General features: G+C 43.8%; 2 protein-coding genes across 2 annotated transcripts in view; both read left to right on the top strand.

The window, feature by feature from the left end:
* PTP4A2 (protein tyrosine phosphatase 4A2) overlaps window positions 1-24,083 on the top strand; it is a 326,374-nt gene that overhangs the window by 16,229 nt on the left and 286,062 nt on the right. The gene's annotated exons all lie outside the window — the stretch shown is intronic.
* The window catches only part of CCDC28B (coiled-coil domain containing 28B), a 56,208-nt gene that overhangs the window by 510 nt on the left and 31,615 nt on the right, over window positions 1-24,083 (top strand). Inside the window, exon 2 of the mRNA XM_082245159.1 lies at window positions 23,377-23,547. Coding sequence (XP_082101285.1) covers window positions 23,387-23,547 — 161 coding nt within the window. The 5' untranslated portion in view covers window positions 23,377-23,386. The remainder of the gene's footprint in view (window positions 1-23,376; window positions 23,548-24,083) is intronic.

Genomic DNA, 24,083 nt, shown 5'->3' with positions numbered 1-24,083 from the left:
AATGTATCATTCATGAATAATATATTGACAGTATTTTCCTGTGCTTCTCAGACGTCACGTTCTGGTGGCTTATCCTCATAACGGACTAGTATAAAAGTGGCCAATTGGGAAGACTTTTGTGGTGATGAAAGCAGCCCATTGTTTGACGAAGTAGAAAGAGGTACAACAGACGGTGACGGGGTATATATTGAACAGGAGTAGATACAATAATGTGAATGTACACAGTAGATTGCGAGATATATTACACGTTTTTTTTTTTTTAATTCTTTTGCCATAGAGGATCCTTTGAAATATTGTTCAGCTTTTAGGAAATCTCTACCAAACATTATTACAGCTACTACTCACAGTACAAGTAGATATAATTAACAAGGTTTCCTACGAGCAACCTCCCTATCTACGATTTTTATATATTGCAGCAAACACTCCACTTCTCAGAAAGTGCACAGTGCCAAAAACATAAATTAATAGTGTTGCGCAAAAATAAAAATCTATGAAATTATTAATAGTGTAAAATAAATAAATATAGATATGAAATTCATGTGGGTCTCAGCCCTTAAGATGCGGTAATATAGCCTATAACCGTAGGACACTACATCATTTATGGAGTCCAATGCTGAGAAGTATATAATGTTAAAGTGCGTATCACAATTATGTGCTAATACTGTACCACATTTTACGTATTAGCACATAATTGTGATACGCACTTTAACATTATATACTTCTCAGCATTGGATTCCATAAATGATGTAGTGTCCTATGGTTATAGGCTATATTACCGCATCTTAAGGGCTGAGACCCACATGAATTTCACATCTACAGTATATTTATTTATTTATTTTACACTATTATTAATTTCACCGATTTTTATTTTTGCGCAACAAGTAGACATAATAATATTAATGCTCAAGAAAGTTATTTTCCCCAAAGTCCACCATCTGCAACCATTGGCAACTTCATTTCCAGAGTGGGGACTGTTGATTCAGCGCTGTAGATGTGTCTGTATTTTCTGGTCCTAGACCTCTCGCAATGACGTCACTCCTCTTCTGGATCCTGAGAGGGCCACCCCTTGTGGACAGCCAACACAGGCAGTGAGGTAAGCACCTGGAGAAGGACCCCACCTCATGTAAGAAGAAGAGAAGACTCAGGATTGCAGCACCACTCGGCTTTAGGTAAGTAAGAAGGGCATTTTGAGTTTGGGTTTTTTTTTTTTTCATGCAAACGATCAGTTGAAGGGGTAGGAAAGAGGTTCCTGCTTTGCCCAGAGTTGAGCTTTAACTACTTCAGGAAAACTTTAGCCCCTTCAGGGGCTGACTAGCAACTTTCGGCCCAGGGGACAAGTAAAAACCAGAGGCGCATTGTGTGCAGCAACTCGGCCCCCCTCCCACTCTCTCTCCCCCCCCTCCTCTTGAACCCCATTCCAGGCTGAAGCTCCGCTCCAGGTAATCCAGGTCCAGGTTTCCGATCTGGCCAGCAGGGGGCAGTTGGGGGAAGCTGGGACAGCTTGGTCAGGGCTGCCTGGGGGAGAAGAGTCTCCAGTGGGGCATGGAACCGGCCTCTGCTCAGACACAGTGTGTACACCATCCATGCAGGGGGGGGGGCCTGTGCTCTGTCCTTGTCTTCACCCTACACTCAGTAGGTCAGCAGTGAGGACTTTTTACTTCTTTTCACCAGGAATTCTTTAGGCATGTCTGTGGCAGCAGCGGTGCAGCCTTTTTGCATGGCATCAGAGCAGCCTGGGGGGCGATTGCCCCCCTGCCCCAGTCCTCCCCTGCCCCCCTTCATGACCAGGCCATTTTTGCGATACGGCACTGTGTTACTTTAACTGACAATTGCATGGTCATGCGACACTGTACCCAAATAAAATGTATGTCCTTTTTTCATTACAAATAGAGCTTTCTTTTGGTGGTATTTGATCACCTCTGTGGTTTTTTTTTTTTGCGATATAAACAAAAAAAAGACAGTTTAAAAAAAAAAAACAACATACCGTATTTATCGGCGTATAACACGTGCCTAAATTTTAGGGCAGAAATTTTAGGAAAAAAGCTGCAATTTAAAATAAACAGCTTTGAACTCATAACATTTTTTTAAAATTAAATGTAATCTTACCAGTGCCCACGAATGCAGCCTCATCAGCGCAGTGTCCTTAAATGCAGTCTCGCCAGTGCAGTACCCATACATGCAGCCTCGCCAGTGCCTATCCATGCAGCCTCGCCAGTGCCCATACGTGCAGCCTTGCCTGCGCCAGTGCCCATACATGCAGCCTCGCCAGCGCCAATGCCCATACATGCAGCCTCGCCAGTGCCCATAATTGCAGCATCGCCAGTGCCAGTGCCCATAATTGCAGCCTCGCCAGCGCCAGTGCCCATAATTGCAGCCTCGCCAGCGCAGTGCCCATACATGCAGCCTCGCCAGCGCCAGTGCCCATAATTTCAGCCTCGCCAGCGCAGTGCCCATAATTGCAGCCTCGCCAGCGCCAGTGCCACTATACAAATCACTTTTAAAAATGTCCAGAAAGCAGCGCCGAGAGGTAGAAGCGGGCGGGCGGTGCTGAGGAGAAGGAAGGACGCGCTGTCATGGGAAGTCCCGGCGCCTATGATTGACGTTGGCATAGGAGGCGGGACTTCCGATGACAGCGCGTCCTTCCTTCTCCTCCACGTCGCCCGCCCCCTTCTACCTCTCTGCGCTGCTTTCTGGACTTTTTTTTTAATATTTTTTTAATATAACTCGCACTGCTACTTTCCCCTCCATTTTTAGGAGGAAAAAGTGCGTGTTATACGCCGATAAATACGGTATTTTTTATTTTCTGCTATGAAACATATATACGTACATCCAGTAAAAAAATTTGAAAAATCTAATTTCTTCATCAATTTAGGCCAATATGTATTCTGCTACATATTTTTGGTAGAAAAAATCCTAATAGAATTGGTTTGCACAGAAGTTATAGCCTCTACAATCTGTGGGATAATTTTATTTATTTATTTATTTTATTTTTAATCCGATCAGCGGAACAGTGATATTGCCGCAGAAAAATCGGACACTAACACTTTTGACACCTTTTGGAAACCAGTGACACTAATACAGTGATCACCAGTGCTAAAAAATAGGCATTGTCACTGTAATAATGAAACAAAAGAAAGAGAGGGAAGAGAGCGCACAGCCTCCCTAGTGTGATACAGTTTGTTAAAAGGATAAAAAAATGTGCCACCAAGAATTGCACTCACATGATTCCAGATAAAAACAACATGTCTCAACCCTTTGCTCCTCTTCTCCACGACTGCTGTCAGATCCAGGGCTTGCGTGAACTCTCAATGGAACCTCCTGTCAGCTGTGGCCAAAAACGCCTGTCCTCAGCGTGCCGATGCGAGTGTGCATGCGCCGTGCTCCATTGCCAGGACACTGGGAAGCAGAGGAGGGATAGGGAGCGTCACGGTTACCACGACAACATGTTTCAGAGGCATGGCCTACTTTATCAAGTCACGCCCACCCGGCGGCAACAAATGGTTTTATACCCCTTTGTAACCCAACCAACTCCACCCCCAGCCTGAACCTTAAAGTGGCCCTGCATGGAAGTGGTAGTTTACTAACTACTCACTGGTCACTGTACCTAATGAGACTGGCTGGGAAGGGTTGAAAATCAGGGGCGATCAAAGGGTTAACTGTGTGCCTAGCCTGTGCTTTCTCACTATGTGGGAGGTGCTTTGACAAGGGGAAAGCATTGATCCATGTTCCTGCTTTGCAGGAACATAGGATCAATAACTTCCCTTCTGACAGAGGGGCATTCTGCCTTGTTTACATAGGCAAATCGCCATTTTGCCTGTGTACTGTATAATCGGCAGGTGCTGGCCGATGTTGAGTCCACAGTACCTGCCGCTGGCATGGCTGGAATCGTAGTCTGCCTATGTAAACAAGGCAGAAAGTCGTTCTGTCAGGAGGGAAGGGATAGATCCTGTGTTCCTGAAAAGTGGACAAGGGACACGGATCCATGTCTTCCCCTAGTAAAAGCAACCCTCACACTGTAAAAAAAAAACACAGGCTAGCCACACAGTTAACCTTTTATTCGCCCCTCATGTTAACCCCTTCCCAGCCAGTGTCATTAGTACAGTGACAGTGCATATTTTTAGCACTGATCACTGTATAAATGTCACTGGTTTCCAAAAAAGTGTGAAAGTGTCAGTTAGTGTGGGACTGTCCGCTGCAATATAGCAGTCCCGCTATAAGTCACTGATTGCCATCATTACTAGTAAAAAATAAATAAATAAAAATTCCATAAATATATCCCATTGTTTGTTGAGAAGACTTTACGGTCCCCTGGCAGCATCCTACCAAAATGTATTATTGTGTTAAAACAGAACCAATAACGTGAAAAGTGAAAAAGAAAGTGAGAAGAAAAGATCAGAATAGGGTAGAGTAGAATTGGTTCCCTCAGCCCGACTCACCCCTCACAGAACTGCTCAGTGTTCATGGAGCCTGAAGATAAGCAATCCAGGGATTCCATACTTTTTCAACTTTAGCTTGCTTATCTGTTTGAATACTGGTCAATCTTTTATTAATCATAATCCAAGATATTTTATGTTTCACAATTGCAACATTGATCACGGGTGATTTCCATGCATGCTCTATGGTTATTTTAGCTGCTAAGAGAATGAAAAATATGAGAATTCATAGATGCCTGGGGATCGCCTCCGGCAGGTCAGTAAACAGCAAAGTTTTGGCACCTCTGGGAACATTCTGTCCCGTCACTGAATAGATCAGGTTGGTTGAACATCCTGATCCAGGTATTTTACATTTTTTTTATTGGATATGTTTTATAGCAGAAAACAAAAAATGTTTTCTTTTCAAATTTATAGTTTCTTTTTTTTATTTTATTTAAAGCGCAAAAAATAAAAAACGCACAGGTGATCAAATACCACCAAAAGAAAGCTCTGTTTGTGGGAAAAAAATGTTATTTGAGTATAGTGTCGCATGACCGCGCAATTGTCAGTTAAAGTAATGCAGTGCCATATTCCACCCAAAATTCACTGAATCTTCACCCAGGATTCGCACATTCTTTCCACTTGAATCCAACTAGAAAATGTGTGAATCTTAGGTGAAAGCTGTGTGAATCTTGGTTGAAATAATTTATAAATAGACCCCTTAGCATATCTTGCATATCATAGCCAGTGCAGATCATTTAACAACTCATGCTTTATGGAACAAAATTATTTTTAGTGATGATCATGGAGCAAATTAAATTAAACAATTGCCAGAAAGGACACAGACAGTGAAAATTGTAGCATCCCTTTTATATCGGTGTTAAGTGGGAAAAGGACTCTCTTACACTAAACTCAGTGGAAAGAATCCCCCGTTACATTGGAGAACCGTTGGAAGAATGCCCCTACACTGATGGCCACTGTAGTGTCCTCTTTTACTGATAGTCAGTAGGAAAAATTCTCCCATCACAAAAAGCTAAAATGTTGGTTTATCATTCGTTTCAGTGGTTACTTACCTGAGAAATGGGAAGACGCTCCATGAGTCCCCTGCCAAATATGTGCAGGAGCTAAGCAGGCACCATAAGGTAGGAGGTCAAGCTGTTTTGCACACTGGTCATAGAACCCTCAACCTCCACTAGAGGAATGCTAGATTCCATGGAATCCTTAATAAGAATGTATAGAGCAGTGAATTGTGACATATAATGTATACAGCACTGAGCACAGTATAGTTTACACAGCAAAGTATTCAGAAAGTTATATACAATATACAGCACAATGTGCAGAGTAGAGAAGTTTGGAGTAAAGAACACACAGCACAATGTGCAGAGTAGAGAAGTGTGGAGTAAAGAATACACAGCACAATGTACAGAGTAGAGAAGTGTGGAGTAAAGAACACACAGCACAATGTGCAGAGTTGAGAAGTGTGGAGTAAAGAACACACAGCACAACGTACAGAGTAGAGAAGTGTGGAGTAAAGAACACACAGCACAATGTACAGAGTAGAGAAGTGTGGAGTAAAGAACACACAGCACAATGTGCAGAGTAGAGAAGTGTGGAGTAAAGAACACACAGCACAATGTGCAGAGTAGAGAAGTGTGGAGTAAAGAACACACAGCACAATGTGCAGAGGAGAGAAGTGTGGAGTAAAGAACACACAGCACAATGTACAGAGTAGAGAAGTGTGGAGTAAAGAACACACAGCACAATGTACAGAGTAGAGAAGTGTGGAGTAAAGAACACACAGCACAATGTACAGAGTAGAGAAGTGTGGAGTAAAGAACACACTGCACAATGTACAGAGTAGAGAAGTGTGGAGTAAAGAACACACAGCACAATGTGCAGAATATAGAAGTGTGGAGTAAAGAACACACAGCACAATGTGCAGAGTAGAGAAGTGTGAAGTAAAGAACACACTGCACAATGTACAGAGTAGAGAAGTGTGGAGTAAAGAACACACAGCACAATGTGCAGAATATAGAAGTGTGGAGTAAAGAACACACAGCACAATGTGCAGAGTAGAGAAGTGTGGAGTAAAGAACACACAGCACAATGTGCAGAGTAGAGAAGTGTGGAGTAAAGAACACACTGCACAATGTACAGAGTAGAGAAGTGTGGAGTAAAGAACACACAGCACAATGTGCAGAATATAGAAGTGTGGAGTAAAGAACACACAGCACAATGTGCAGAGTAGAGAAGTGTGGAGTAAAGAACACACTGCACAATGTACAGAGTAGAGAAGTGTGGAGTAAAGAATACACAGCACAATGTGCAGAATATAGAAGTGTGGAGTAAAGAACACACAGCACAATGTGCAGAGTAGAGAAGTGTGGAGTAAAGAACACACAGCACAATGTGCAGAGTAGAGAAGTGTGGAGTAAATAACACACAGCACAATGTACAGAGTAGAGAAGTGTGGAGTAAAGAACGCACAGCACAATGTGCATAGTAGAGAAGTGTGGAGTAAAGAACACACTGCACAATGTACAGAGTAGAGAAGTGTGGAGTAAAGAACACACAGCACAATGTGCAGAATATAGAAGTGTGGAGTAAAGAACACACAGCACAATGTGCAGAGTAGAGAAGTGTGGAGTAAAGAACACACTGCACAATGTACAGAGTAGAGAAGTGTGGAGTAAAGAACACACAGCACAATGTGCAGAATATAGAAGTGTGGAGTAAAGAACACACAGCACAATGTGCAGAGTAGAGAAGTGTGGAGTAAAGAACACACAGCACAATGTGCAGAGTAGAGAAGTGTGGAGTAAAGAACACACAGCACAATGTACAGAGTAGAGAAGTGTGGAGTAAAGAACGCACAGCACAATGTGCATAGTAGAGAAGTGTGGAGTAAAGAACACACTGCACAATGTACAGAGTAGAGAAGTGTGGAGTAAAGAACACACAGCACAATGTGCAGAATATAGAAGTGTGGAGTAAAGAACACACAGCACAATGTGCAGAGTAGAGAAGTGTGGAGTAAAGAACACACAGCACAATGTGCAGAGTAGAGAAGTGTGGAGTAAAGAACACACTGCACAATGTACAGAGTAGAGAAGTGTGGAGTAAAGAACACACAGCACAATGTGCAGAATATAGAAGTGTGGAGTAAAGAACACACAGCACAATGTGCAGAGTAGAGAAGTGTGGAGTAAAGAACACACAGCACAATGTGCAGAGTAGAGAAGTGTGGAGTAAAGAACACACAGCACAATGTACAGAGTAGAGAAGTGTGGAGTAAAGAACACACAGCACAATGTGCAGAGTAGAGAAGTGTGGAGTAAATAACACACAGCACAATGTACAGAGTAGAGAAGTGTGGAGTAAAGAACACACAGCACAATGTGCAGAGTAGAGAAGTGTGGAGTAAATAACACACAGCACAATGTACAGAGTAGAGAAGTGTGGAGTAAAGAACACACAGCACAATGTACAGAGTAGAGAAGTGTGGAGTAAAGAACACACAGCACAATGTACAGAGTAGAGAAGTGTGGAGTAAAGAACACACAGCACAATGTACAGAGTAGAGAAGTGTGGAGTAAAGAACACACAGCACAATGTACAGAGTAGAGAAGTGTGGAGTAAAGAACACACAGCACAATGTACAGAGTAGAGAAGTGTGGAGTAAAGAACACACAGCACAATGTACAGAGTAGAGAAGTGTGGAGTAAATAACACACAGCACAATGTACAGAGTAGAGAAGTGTGGAGTAAAGAACACACAGCACAATGTGCAGAGTAGAGAAGTGTGGAGTAAATAACACACAGCACAATGTACAGAGTAGAGAAGTGTGGAGTAAAGAACACACAGCACAATGTGCAGAGTAGAGAAGTGTGGAGTAAAGAACACACAGCACAATGTGCAGAATGGAGAAGCATGGACTACAAAACATATGGCACAGTGTACAAAATGGAGAAGTGTGGAGTATAGAGCATACAATATAGTGTACAGAGTGGAGCAGTCTGGTGTATAGAACATACAGCAACTGATACAGAGAGGGGCAGTGTGGTATATAGAACATACAGCACAGTAAGCAGTGTGCGGCAATGGAGTAAATAATATACAGCACACTGTGCATAGTGTTTTTAAATCAATGGGGCTCATCACTTGGGGAAGCTGTAGATAGCACCAGTTGGCATCACTGAAATTTGCTTAAGAAATGTGTGGGTGACCATAGTGGCAGGGAGGAATGGACCCTAAGTTCTGACAGCTCTGTGCCAAGCCCTCTTTCCAACTGTGAATGCTGATAAGTGGACTAACAACCGGGGACCATCTAGTACTCGGTCAGCTCCATAGTAAATGGCCACCGCCAGCCGATTCATTCTCTGGCTCGCCGATTGCACGGGCGAGTCGGTAGAAGCATCGGAGGGCAGTGGGAGGGGGGACATTCCCTCCCACTGCCTGTAAAAACAATCAAGCGGCTGAACAGCCACTATGATTGTTTTTACATGACAAGGAATCACCGGCTGAAAAAGAAGATATCTGAATGATGCCTGCAGCTGTAGGCATCATTCAGATTTAACCACCTAAACTCCAGGACGTCATATGATGTCCACCCAAGGAGAAGTGGTTAACAATAAAAAAGTTTAAGGGCCTGGTTCAACAGGTTTTGGTCTTTTGTCAATGGCATCAGTTTGAGACTCTTCTGATATAATTTAAATTCAGTGCTGTATCTTGGCCTAGGCCGACAAGGCCCAGGCCTAGGGCGGAACTTTGGAGGGGGGGGGGGGCAGCAAAAAAGCTGCACACCACATGAAAAAAAAACAGCCTCCTCCTGGCTCCCACATGAAAGGGCAGGGCCCAGGAGACAAATCAGTCTGGCACCCCCATAAAGCAGTCACACTGCTACCTGCCGGTTTGATAGGCTGCACTAATGAGCACTGATAGGCTATACTGGTGGCCACTGATGAGGCCATACTGATATGCTGCACTGAAGAGGCTGCACTGATGGGCGGTAATGAGGCGGCACTGATGAGGCTGAACTTATGGGAACTGATAAGGCTATGCTGATGGGCACCGATAGACTGTGGTTGTGGTCTGTGGTGTACAGATGACAGGGCGGGTCATAAACCGGAAGGGGTGTGACCTTTACCGAAAGGGGTGGGTCATATTTAAATTAGGGTGCACAAACTTAGCCAGGACTTGGGCAGCACAAAACCTAAATACACCACTGTTTAAATTGCCTTAACAGGTACAAATGATCAGCAGTTGACCTCCTTCTAACCTACAGTTGACCTGCTTCAAGCAGATTTTGCATTCCCGTAGACTTGTATGACATAAAGCATGAAAAGGCCCTCACAGACATTACTTTAAATGCAGTTTGTGTGAATAGACTGCCACTGAGAACAAACAGTTGCTACTTGATATGCAGTGAGCATGAAGTGATTCCAAAAGTCTTTTTATGGAGCTTTTGCCTGTTCGAGGTTCACACAAAAACAGTTCTGTCTGAGATGCTTGAAATGAGTTCAACAATTTAGTTTAAAAAGCTATTCATAGATTTTTAAATAGGTTTTCCTATGCTTTGTGTAAAATGGGTTTGACAGTCTTCCTCTTCCTCTGTATTGATTCATAGCTTGGGATTATTTACTAAAAGCTGGATGTCAGGCCAAACAAGTTTAATGTGCAAGCTTCATGTTAAGTTTATTTTGTTTAAAGGCATAAATCCACTTTACAAAAAAAAAAATCCTGATCAGATAATTGGCATGTGTAGATAAAAACAAACTGTGCAGCTTTGATCAAAGTTGAATAATACCCTTGGTACAGGTGTAGGCCATTTATTTACCTCATGAAGCCTGACTGTCAAACTCCCAGAGATTGCAGCTCCTTTTCCTTCCTTGTTGCTAGGATGTTGCTAAGACACGCCCAGCTGTTATTGTCCACCTGCACTATCACAGGAGTGAGCTCTTTCTCTGATTCATACCCCCCTCACATGCACTTTCTCTCCCCTGATGCAGCACCTCTAAACTCAGCATTTGAGAGCCCACTTCTGAAAGAAATTGATTCCTAAAGCAGCTTCGAAACAAGCCAGCATGGCATAATACACAATCTAAATGAGTAATAGGTTTATTCGTAGTAAGTTTGATCATAGCATCCATTGACTGACGCGTTTCGTGGACTTAAAATGCCACTTCTTCAGAGTCGATGCATGATTCATGTCTACAATAAAAAATGCGTATAAGAACATTGCATGAGCTGGTGGTTAAAGGAAGGAAAAGGGAGGATTAGCCCCACAGTTCCAAAAACTTACATGTTAGTCCTGGCACAAGCTGGCAGTGGAGGTAGGGGCATGAGCCCAGGTGCCCTCACTCATTTAGATTGTGTATTATGCCATGCTGGCTTGTTTCGAAGCTGCTTTAGGAATCAATTTCTTCCTTTTTGCTCATTTAGCTATTTGCCATTATGTATCATGTTTTATTATGTTTATCATGTTTGTATTTCATGCTACACCATTAAACATGATTTTTCAACTGTGCAAGCCTGGTCACTGCCATGTCTCTCATATAAAGTCCCAACCCTGTTTTTCTTTTTTACAGCGAGGAGAATGACAGGCAGCTTGTTTACACAAGCTGCCTGACATTCTCCCTCTCCCCCGCCGATCGCCGAGTGACCGGCGGACATCGGGTCCGCTGGTCACACGCACGGGGGGGGGGTCCGTGACCACGCGGGAGCGCGCCTCCGGGGGCGCGCGCTCGCTCCCTAGACCCTCACAAGCTAGTGACGTAGCCCTACGTCACTTTGCCTGTGAGGGGCTGACTGCCGACGTAGATCGGCGTTAGGCAGTCGGCAAGTGGTTAAGTAACGAAAAAGCACACACTTTTACAGGATCCTTAAGCTTCTTAAAAGTCATGAATACATGGATGAATTAGACACCCCTGAATTTCAATACTTTTCAGGCTCCCAATGCTTTCTGAAATGCACTAACACTCATTGAGACATACAGCTGCAAGAAAAAGTATGTGAACCCATTGGAATGATATGGATTTCTGCACAAATTGGTCATAAAATGTGATCTGATCATCATCTAAGTCACAACAATAGACAATCACAGTCTGCTTATACTAATGACACACAAAGAATGAAATGTTGCCATGTTTTTATTGAACACACCATGTAAACATTCACAGTGCAGGTGGAAAAAGTATGTGAACCCCTAGAATAATGACATCTCCAAGAGCTAATTGGAGTGAGATGTCAGCCAACTGGAGTCCAATCAATGAGATGAGATTGGAGGTGTTGGCTACAGCTGCCCTGCCCTATAAAAAACACACACCAGTTCTGGGTTTGCTTTTCACAAGAAGCATTGCCTGATGTGAATGATGCCTCGCACAAAAGAGTTCTCAGAAGCCCTACGATTAAGAATTGTTGGCTTGCATAAAGCTGGAAAGGGTTATAAAATTATCTCCAAAAGCCTTGCTGTTCATCAGTTCACGGTAAGACAAATTGTCTATAAATGGAGAAAGTTCAGCACTGCTGCTACTCTCCCTAGGAGTGGCCGTCCTGTAAAGATGACTGCAAGAGCACAGCGCAGACTGCCCAATGAGGTGAAGAAGAATCCTAGAGTGTCAGATAAAGACTTACAAAAGTCACTGGAAAATGTTAACATCCCTGTTAGCGAATCTACAATACGTAAAACACTAAACAAGAATGGATTTCATGGGAGGATACCACAGAGGAAGCCACTGCTGTCCAAACAAAACTTTGTTGCACGTTTACAGTTTGCACAAGAGCACCTGGATGTTCCACAGCAGTACTGGCAAAATATTCTGTGGACAGATGAAACCAAATTTGAGTTGTTTGGAAGAAACACACAACACTATGTGTGGCAAAAAAGAGGAACAGCACACCAACATCAAAACCTCATCCCAACTGTGAAGTATGGTGGTGGGGGCATCATGGTTTGGGGCTGCTTTGCTGCGTCAGGGCCTGGACGGATTGCTATCATCGAAGGAAAAATGAATTCCCGAGTTTTTTAAGACATTTTGCAGGAGAACTTAAGGCCATCTGTCTACCAGCTGAAGCTCAACAGAAGATGGGTGTTGCAACAGGACAATGACCCAAAGCACAGAAGTAAATCAACAACAGAATGGCTTAAACAGAAGAAGATACGCCTTCTGAAGTGGCGCAGTCAGAGTCCTGACCTCAACCTGATTGAGATGCTGTGGCATGACCTCAAGAAAGCGATTCACACCAGACATCCCAAGAATATTACTGAACTGAAACAGTTATGTAAAGAGGAATGATCAAGAATTACTCCTGACCGTTGTGCACGTCTGATCTGCAACTACAGGAAACGTTTGGTTGAAGTTATTGCTGCCAAAGGAGGTTCAACCAGTTATTAAATCCAAGGGTTCACATACTTTTTCCACCTGCACTGTGAATGTTTACATGGTGTGTTCAATAAAAACATGGCAACATTTCATTCTTTGTGTGTTATTAGTTTAAGCAGACTGTGATTGTCTATTGTTGTGACTTAGATGATGATCAGATCACATTTTATGACCAATTTGTGCAGAAATCCATATCATTCCAAAGGGTTCACAAACCTTTTCTTGCAGCTGTACATTGAACTAAACATCTTTCATGCAACAACATTTCTTTTAAAGCTAATTTATACTGTATATGGCATACTTAAAGTGGTAGTAAACCAAGGCAGTTTAAAAAAAAATAAGCACATGTAAGGCAATTGCATAATGTGCTAGTATGCATCACATACTAGCACATTATCAAATACTTACCTTAGAACAAAGCCCTCCAGTGGTGCCCTGTCACCGCTAAGACAGCTTCCATCTTCCCCCGATCTCTCTTCCAGGTTCGCAGCCTCTGGCTGTATGAGTGGCCGGAGCCGCCATAGCGTTACTCCTGCGTGTGTGGGCAGAGCCCTCGACTCCATCTTGAAGCTCTGAAGGTCCGGCACAGCATGCGTCAGTGACGTCACCGGCTGCGACCAGGGTGAATATCTCCTAAACAGTGCCCATTTAGGAGATATTCATTTTACCTACAAGGCAAGCCTTATTATTACTACCGCTTTAAAATGGTATTAAATGCTCCTAATTTCTTTTTAAAAGAAAGCATTATAAACAGCATTGTTGACATTCCCTAGTACATAATTTGATTAGATATGTAGGCAGAAACACTAATTTAACATTCAGTTCCCTGCTGCAGACTCTGGGTCCCTTAGCGAAACCTCTCCTGAACTTCCTTTCGGGGACAGTGCGCATGGTTTATCAGGGTACAGCGCAGATGCCAGCAGCTGTCACTCAAATAGCAAAGAGTAAGGCAGGCCATAGATGATTTGACTATTGGCCACTTCAGGAGGGGCTGGCTGAGAGTCAAATCATCTATGGGCAGGATGATTGTACCCAAATCAATCCATCGATCGACTTGGGTGCAACCAGCATGCTGGATTTGTACATGTGATTACTGCCAGCGGCTATAGTCACTAGCAATAATCACTGTGTTCTCCTGGTAGGGATGGCTCCCCGCGCTCCCTTCCGCACTGAACAATGCTTCATCTATGGCTTGCCTAAAAGGGAGCAGGGTTTGTGGGTTGCTGTGGGGCTGCATGTGTTTATGGATGCACACAGCGCATAGCACACAGTATATACAGTACATTCAGCCATGGGTGTCCGCAGGGGGGCTTTATTTTAAGGTCCCCCATGCTCTGCCCCTTTTCAACAATGTCATTCGCTATTGTCACACAACTGGGTGGGCTAAGGGCGCAGTGCTCTGGGCCCCGAGTCCACCCTTTTTTGAAGCCTATTAGAACCCCCATTGGAATCCATGCATCCGGCGCCCTGCATGTAGATTAGGGGGCAGGACGCATGGATGGGGGGGGCGGCGCCCCTAATGGAAGGGCTGCCACTGCAGATCAGTAAAAAGTCAAGCAAATCTTGGATTCCAAATACTCCAGGGGGAAGCTTTTACAGTGGGGAAAATAATTATTTGATCCCCTGCATATTTTGTAAGTTTGCCCACTTACAAAGAAATGAAGGGTTTATAATTTTTATCATAGGTCTATTTTAAATTATAAAGACAGAATATCAACCAAAAATCCAGAAAAAAAAACACGAGTCAAATGTTATTAATTGAGTTGCAGTTCAGTAAGTAAAATAAGTATTTGATCCCCAAGCAAAACATGACTTAGTTACTTGGTGGAGAAACCCTTGTTGGCAAGCACAGAGGTAGGACTTTTCTTGTAGTTGGTTACCAGGTTTGCACACATCTCAAGAGGGTTTTTGTCCACTCTTCTTTACAGATCTTCTCTAAATCCCTAAGGCTTCTTGGTTGTTGCTTGGCAACTCGAAGTTTCAACTCCCTCCATAAATTTTCTATTGGATTAAGGTCTGGAGACCTTTATGACCTTAATGTGCTTCTTCTTAAGCCACTCCTTTGTTGCCTTGGTGGCATGTTTCGGGTTATTGTCATGCTGACCCCCAAATTCAAGTGTAACGTAACATCTCACTGTGGCTTAGGATCTTTAGAGCTAGGATATAAATTCACAGAGAGCAGTAGGTGCTCAGCTCTGTCACAGTGTGTCACATGGCTGCTAGGTGCTCTCTTTGTTAACTTATGGCTGTACTGTGTGTTACAGACTGTAACACAGTACAGTCATAACAAAGTCAGCACCCAGCAGCCATGTGCCGCACTGTGACAGAGCCGAGCACCTGCTGCGCTGTGTGATTAAATATCCTAATGCTAAAGATCATAAGGCACAGTGAGTATTTTATTAGATAAGATTTTACAATATGGGACACACAGTGTTCCATGCCACGCTGCTCGCCACCACCACGATTAGTTCTACTGCTCCCTCCCTGTCAGCCGCCTCATATCAGTCCCAGGACCTAAGATAGTGGAGCAGGTAGACTGTATTTCAGATCACTTCGCCAGGCACCAGAGAAGGAAGAGAGCAGCCAGCCAGAACTATTAAGCATGTTGCGCTGCCTAGGTACATAACCCCAAAATGAAGAAAAAGTCCCTGCAATACTCAGGCCTCCTGGGCCCCTCTGTCAACCTAAAGGGGCCCCAGAAAATGTATACACCCCCCTGAACAAATAGAAGTGGGGGTATAATTTAGTAAACCCTATTCTTTTATTTTGAAGAAATGAACTACAAAACTGCCCGGGCCCCCCGTTGCGCTGATTGGGCCCAGGCCCAGTACAACAGGAACCGTGGTACTGGGCGCCAGTAATGACGCCATGCTGCATGGCCTCGCCATGTATCCTTTGATTGCCCATCTGTGGGCCCGGGACCTACTTAGTGGGTGCCGCTGGGTAGACGGGAGGGAGCAGAGCAGACACACATCCGCTCTCCTCCTTGTGGCTGACCTGGAAAGCAACGTGTTTGACATCACTTCCGGGTCCCCCTCCCAGTGTCCCCGGCCGGCATGGCAGCGGAAGAATGTATTGCATCACTACATTTACATACGTACAAACGTAAATGCACGTTACGGGGGTGCCTTTGCATAAAACCGCTGATTGCGATACACATGTTACATATCCTCATACACGCTGGAGTGAGAGCAATATTTCTAGCACTAGATCTTCTCTGTAACGCTAAACTGATGACATATATGGGGCTTTTAAACTGTCACCTATAGAAAATATAGGGTACTGAAGTTTATTGCCATTTCACGGGCACTCGCAAATTTAAGGTTTGACATGTTGGGTTAGGTACCTGTTTACTTGGTGCAACCTTGGTAATTTATTGTGCATGTGTGTCCTACAATTACCTTTCGTGTATTTTTCACTGAAATTTTGTGGTAATATCATGGGGCATAAAAAAAAATTGGAACTACCACTATTTTATTTTCTAGGGTGTCTGCTTTCAGAAATGATATAAGATTTTGGTGGGTTTTATGTAATCTTCAATCCTAGAATGATTTTTTAAGCATGTGTGCAAAAAAGGCAAAAACGGTTTAGGCAGCGAAAGGGTTAAACTGTAGTACTGACATTCGTTTGTGAGCTCTTTTGGGGTGCAGGAACTGGTGTGACTGGTGCTATGTACTTTATATAATAACGCGTTGTATGTCACTGCTGTATAAATAATGGAAATAAATAAAGATGGGTGTGTATTTACTTATCATTTGGGTTCCCAATCCATCTACACTGCATTATAGTAGTGTAAGCTGTGGATCAGTGTTGTGGTGATATTGTTAAAATAGAATTTGATCTCTTCTGATGTCTGCTGGGTGATATCACACTAATAAATAGACCCAGGCGTCTATGAACCCGGTGATGAATGCAGCCAGGCTACTTTGTACTGTCCCTAGATCTGATATCACTAACTTATTTAGCTGAACTGATCTTGTTAGAGAGATTGTTCCATCACGTGTTTACAGACGGACTGCAGACAAGTGACACAGAGTTCCTTCCTATGGGATTGTAGACAGTATGGTCTGAACATAAAATAAACACACAATCTCTTTTTCAAATAAATATTTTATTTGGATAGAATTTTGGCTGTGACTTTAATTATTAGTCTAAAACAATTTAATCGCTTACCCCCCCCAGGCCAATTTTGACTCTTCTCTTCTACATGTAAAAACCATCATTTTTTTTTTTTGCTAGAAACTTACTCAGAACCCCCAAACATTATATTTTTTTAACAGAGACCCTAGGGAGTAAAATGGTGGTCGTTGCAACTTTTTATGTCACACGGTATTTACGCAGCATTTTTTTTTAAACATATTTTTTAGGGGAAAAAATGTAAAAATAAATAAAAAAAACAAAACACTAAGTCCCCGTTCACACTGGTCGCCTCACAGGTCGCCGTAGGTCGCCTTCCATAGGGAAGCTGCGGACCCGTTCTAATAGGAGCGACACAAGTAGCTCCGACTTAGAAAAAGGGTCCGGAGCTTCTTTGGGGGGACCCGGAGCGACCGTCATAGACTTCAATGTTATGAAGTCCGTGCCTGCCGCTCTGAGGTCGCGGAGCGCTGCTCGCACCGCGACCTCGGAGGTCGCCCCGGGAAGTCGGATCGCCCCAGTGTGAACGGGGCCTTGGAGTTGGTTCACACTGGGGCGGCACGACTCTGTACTACTTCGGGGGCGACTTGTGCATTCCCATGGACCACGACTTCGGAGCGACTTGCATGGACTTCACATAGTGGAAGTCTATGCAAGTCGCTCCAAGGTCGCCCCGAAGTAGTACAGGACCTTTTTTCTAAGTCCGAGCGACTTGTGTCGCTCCTATTAGAACGGGTCCTGTAGCAGTCAATGGACCGTGAGGGAGCGCGACTTGTCAGGCTGCCAAGTCGCCTGACAAGTCGCGCTAGTGTGAATCGAGTCTTAAGGTAGCCCGCTTTTTTTGTATAATGTGAAAGATGATGTTACGCTGAGTAAATAGATACCTAACATGTCACGCTTTAAAATTGCGCACACTTGTGGAATGCGGCCAAACTTCGGTACTTAAAAATCTTTATAGGCAACGCTTTAAAATCTTTACAGGTTCCCTAGAAATAGCTAGAATAACATTCATGGTGATACCTTACATGTTTGGTTTGAACGCTGTTTACATATGCGGGTGTGATGTACATTTGCGTTCGCTTCTGCGTGCCAGCACACAGGGGCGCTTAAAATTTTTTTTTAAATTGTTTATTTTTCTTTTATTTTTATGTTTTGACACTTTCCATTTACATTTTTTTTTTATCACTTTTATTCCAATTACAAGGAATGTAAACATCTCTTGTAATAGGAATAGGGCATGACAGGTCCTCTTTACAGCGAGATCTAAGGTCTATATTTCTCCAGATCACGCCTCTAGGCTGGAAAACTTAAAATTAAAAAATAATTAAAAACGATCTCAGCTTCCTAGCCGAGGCAACAGCAGTGTTTAGAACTGCCGAGGCCGGACGTGGCATCATAATGTTGCGCCTGACCTCCGAAGGTCATGGAGATGACCAGGGACCATCTGGTCCTCGGTCAGCTCTATGGTAAAGGGGCGCCACTGACCAATTTATTCTCTGGCACGCCGATTGAGCAAACCGGTAGAAGCACTGGAGGGTGGCCGGAGGGGGGGATGTTGAACGGGAAGTGGTTAACTTAAATTAACAACCGATAATACATAATTTAAACCACATTAATTTTCATACACTACTTTGAATACAGATCAGTCACTTAGACTTGAACTGAAATAAAATTCAGACTTTAACTTTCATAAACAACTGTCCCCTCTTGAAACAACAACAAAAGGGTCCCGACCACATAATAAGGCCATGACTGGTAAGGGTGGTAAGCTCCACTGGATGATCCTCCCTCAGGCGACTGGCCCCGGGACCCAGAGAGCTAGTCTTTTATATAGTGACCTTCTAGAATTCCAGAAAATTCCACGGGGTCAGGTGACCTTATTTGACCTGTAGGGGAAAGGGCACCCTTTATTCTAGAACCTTCCAGGTCAGCTGACCTGATTTCCTGATTTGATCTATTACAGACCCCTCCATCTGACACAGCAGGAGGGAGCTTTGAAACTATCCCTGTCACGATCCCATGAGGAAAAGGGGAGCCATAAAACAGGCTTTCCCTCCTTTTCCTCAAATTTAAATGTATGTAAAGCCGAACAATGAATTTTTCTTATTTGATCACATTTGGTCTGTTTGTATTTGTTATCTGTTAAATAAGTGCAAAAAAATACTTGTAAAACAGTTTGTTACCCCAAAACTTCATATTCCTGATATGTACCTGCTGTACCATGTACTTGTATGAGAAAGTCTCCTGTTCTCTATGTATTGCTTCCCTTGTGTGAAATCTCTGGTGTTGCTGCCAGTCCCTCTGCTTTCCTATTAAAAACTAACCACACTAAGCAGGAGAGCAGAACATGGTTAGTTCTCAATGTACTCTCCTCCAATGATCAGACTTGTCCTGAAACACCCCCGCTGCACAGCCATTCACTGGGAGGCTCAGTGTGCTGCTGCTTCCCCCCCCCCCCCCCCCACCCTCAGCTCTTTTGCAGCTTTGAACAGAGGGAATGTGATTACTTTTAAAAAAAAGAAAGAAAGGTATTTATAATGTTTAGTTTTATATATATATATATATATATATATATACACAAATGTTTTGCATTTCATTTTTATTTTTAACTGGATGGGTTGTTTTACAAGGTAATCCTTTACAATCAATTTAACCACTTCAGCCTTGAAAGGTTTTACCCCCTTAATGACCAGGCCATTTTCTTGCAATACGGCACTGCGTTACTTTAACTAACAATTGTGCAGTCGTGCGACACTGTACACAAATTAAATTGATGTCCTCTTTTTCCCACAAATAGAGCTTTCTTTTGGTGGTATTTGATTACCTCTGCGGTTTTTATTTTATGCGCTAGAAACAAAAAAACAGCGATAGTTTTGAAATAAAAATAATTTTGTACTCTGCTATAAAACATATCCAATAAAAAAATGTAAAAAATCGAATTTCTTCATCAATTTAGGCCAATATGTATTCTGCTACATATTATTGGTAAAAAAAAATCCCAATAAGTGCATATTGATTGGTCTGCGCAAAAGTTATCACTTCTACAATCTAAGGGATTTTTTTTACTAGTAATGGTGGCGGTCAGTGATTTATAGCGGGAATGCGACATTGTGGCGGACAAATCGGACACTTAACTGATACTTTTGACAATTTTGGGGACCAGTGAAATTATTACAGTGATCAGTGCTAAAACAAAATGCACTGTTACTGTACTAGTGACACTGGCAGAAAAGGAGTTAACATCAGGGGCGATCAAAGGGTTAAATGTGTCCCTGGGGGGTGCTTGCTAACTGTGTGGGGGATGCTTTGACTGGGGGCAGACAGAGATTTTTGTTCCTGCTTAGCAGAAACACAAAATCTCTATCTCCTCCTCTGACACAACGGCGATCTGCCTTGTATACATAGGCAGACCGCCATTCTGCCTCTCTCGGAAACGATCGGCAGGTCCTGGCGGACCTGCTGATTGGCTCCCGCTGTGTCCAATCACAGCCGGAGCAGGTCACTAGTGGCACACATGCTCGCCCCAGACCAGGAAGAAGATGCGATGAACAAGTACGTCATTCCGCACAGCCGGGATGCCCTGCCGCAGTAAGTGTTCAGTGTGTGGTCTGGAAGCGGTAATGCTGCCAGAAATCCAAAGCTTTCCTGTGTCCTGTCCCCTCTACATTGTTACCTCAGGCATTATTTTTATCCTTGCCTACCTGTGTGAACTACAGACCACCCCCCCCCCCAACCTCCTTTGTTATAGGCGTCCTGTAGTCCTAGCACACTTCCTGTCTGAGGGTGACAAAGTTAATACTCCATATGTAGCACTGCCCCCTTGGGAGCTGCTGAGTGTGGATTCCCCTGGGTTACCCATAGCAACAGTCCGTAAAACGTATCACTTTAAGACCTGGCTCAGACAATGAACAGTCCAGGGGATTTGTTTTTTGTGCTTTATTTTAGAACTTGGATGGGAGAAGGGATGATAGGGAAACTCCAACTTGAACTATGCACAGTTTCTGAGGACACTAACTATAATGAGTACGGCAAGGCCGCTGCTTCACCTTGCCACTGAAGTGAAATAGAAAATAGGTTCCTGAATGAATTTCTCTTCAGGGTCCAGACTTGGCACCCCCTTTCTCACTTCCCGTGCATGCTAGCCCCTTGCCCACTGACTCTCCACTGGAGCGGTCCCCTTCCTGGGCAGACCCCTGGCAAGCTTCCCGATATTCACCAACACCGTTTTTCCCTGGGCTGCTCTGCCTTCAGTTCCTACTTGTCAGTATCCTGGACCTCCTGGCTCAGCATCACACACTTGGTCCACTAGGTCGACTGCCTGTGACAACCTTCCTTGCTGACAGGAGGAGAGACACCCTCCACCTGGGACCTGGGACCTGGCTTCCCGCTCAAAGACCCCCTGTCCCATGTGCCCCTGGCTTTTATGACCTATCCCAGGATACACCACTCTTGTGCCCTCCCACTGGGACAGCCACAAAAGCCTGTGTGTTACTGGCTGTGTTTCCTCCACTGTCCAACAGGCTCCCCTATTGGATACAGTGGGGACACTCCATCAGACCGAGTGAATCACACATGGACACATGTAACAGGCAAAACTACTGATCAGGCCCCCTTGATAAGCAGATGGAGCCTTTTCCTAGCACCTACCTAGGAGGGTGCTACACATATAAAATGAAGTGGGTGAGCATTGTTACCCTTGGTCAGAATGCGTGTTACTGGCATGACCGCCAGGTAAAAAAAGGAATAGAGCCAACATATCCAAGGACTAGTAAGGTGCACTGTAATATTCATTTGTTCTTGGATTTATAATAACTTTAAATATGCAATAAGTATATGGATGTACAGTAAATGTATCTGTTGCTGTTTAAATTTGGAACTACAGACTATGAACCCACAGAAAATAAGTGGTTAATGGTCTGGTGCTTAGAATTGCAGTGTGGGAATCTATACAAGCTACTCAGAACACAACAGCCTGTGACTGTTGCCTTTTAACAACCCTCATGCATATTACATTTTCATTGTGTCTTCCTTTTAAAGTAAGAGTAAATAGGGGGGGGGGGGGAAGCTTTCAATGGGGACACTTGTTCTTCTAAAGCTGTTTTTCAAAGAGGGATTACCTTACTTTGGAGAGTGTCTCTCTCGCCTCCTGTTGTGTCTCTTGGTACAGAATGTGAAGGAGACACAAACTTAAAAGAGGTTTTTACCATGGGATAGTAGGCAGGATTTTTTTCCCTTCTTAAAGAGGTTGTAAACTCATACACACTTTTTTTTTTTTTTTGTTCGACCTGAAAGAGAAACACATAATGAGCTAGTATGCATCGCATACTAGCTCATTATGCAATACTTACCTTAGAACGAGCCCCCGCCGTGCAGTCCGCTTACCTCTATGACGGGCAACATGTCCAGTCGCCCGTCTTCCGGGATCGCGGCATCCGGCCATCTGATTGGCCGGAGCCGCGGTGACGTCACTTCCGCGCACGCGTGCGGGAGCCGATGGTCACGGCACGGGGCTCTGAAGAAACGGCACCAGCGGCCGTTCCTTCAGAGCGCATGCGCCAGTGACGTCACTGGCTGCATGTAAGGTAAATATCTCCTAAACGGTGCATGTTTAGGAGATATTTACAGTACCTATAGGTAAGCCTTATCATAGGCTTACCTATAGGTAAAAGTGTCAGAGGAGGGTTTACTTCCTCTTTAAAATATCACTTATCACATATAATAAAGACAATGACTCCGTAACTTGGATTAAATTGGCCGCGGCCGTTTATTATTGGTTTAAATAAATAAATAAATAATAAAATCAGTAACTTCTTAAAAAACATTTCAGACAATAGCCAATAAATAAGCAAATTTTATTTTCTTTAAAATAACTCCCACTCAACTTCAAATACCACTAGTCCCCCTTTGCATACGGTAGCTACAAAGGTGACTTATCACATAATAACAGCCGTGACATAAGGGGGGGATGGGGAACACACAGCTTGCTATCTTCTGAGGCGAATGAGCCCCTTGAAGACAATACCCTCCTTATATAGAGCCCTCAGGTTCTTCTAGAATTTTCCCAAAGGAATCACGTGTCCACTACAGGTGAACCTATCACCTGCCAGAACACTTGATCCCACCTCCTTCAGCTGTCCCTAGGCAAATTCCCGCTTCTTTCCCTGAGGAAAAAACCTAAGGAAAATACCGCCTAATTCTCTGACTAAAATTCTAACCCTTTTTTCCCGCCACTTCTCCCATGAGGAAAAAGGAGGCATATAAAATGCCCTTTTTCCTTCCATTCTCTTCTTTTTCTCTATTTAAAAAAAAAAAAAAACTACAAAGAAGCTTTGGCTTTAGATACACTTAATAGCAAACAGTAATCAGATTGCAATACTTTTTATGACCTAAACTTCTGGGATAGACTTATATAAGGACAATCCACTTTTTGTTTTATTTCACACAGAGTACTGGAAATGGAGGACAAGAGGAAAAAACGAAGTCCCAAGGTGTGTGTAACCCAGACACTTCCACCTGCACCCTTGAGAAAACCCATTGCACCTCCCTGTAAAAGTGCCACATTCAGCCTGGGACTCCCACACCCACCTTCCCCAAAGCAGAGGAGTAAGGTCAAGAGGTAACCATCTTCACCCTGCATATATAGCCTAAAAGATGTTCTTGGAAATTCTTGTACATGTGAGCGGGATCTAGATGCGCCGGTGCTTGTGGGGTAACACCTCGCCCGAAGGTGTGCTCACCAATGTCCGGGACCAGGCAGAGACTGTGGTCATGTGAAGAATCAAACATTAAGACAGTCCACGAATCAGAAATGAGCCACTGCAGCGCTACTGTAAAGAATTCCTCTGTAAGATGTTTCATCCCAAATAACTACACACTTGTAACTGATGTGTCCGTTGCTTTCGGAGGGACATGTAGAGACATTGTCCACTACACCAGTCCAGCATAGCTCCATTACCCCACTCCCAGCAACGGAACGAAACCCTGCTGGACATATAGCGTGGGTCTCATGCATGTCCTACGTTAAAACCTTCCTTCCCATGCCTAGTGATCAGGCCTTAGATCTCCATAATGCTAGTCTGCTCCTGGTAACCTGGAGGAGACGAACAGCTAGGTAGGGACCGACCCCCTCACTACGAAGGACCTGTCACCTAC

The sequence above is a fragment of the Pelophylax lessonae genome (genome assembly GCF_965119305.1).
Source record: "Pelophylax lessonae genome assembly, chromosome: 2".
NCBI lineage: Eukaryota > Metazoa > Chordata > Amphibia > Anura > Ranidae > Pelophylax > Pelophylax lessonae.
Note: the sequence above shows the minus strand (reverse complement) of the source record. Positions and strands in the feature narration are given on the sequence as shown.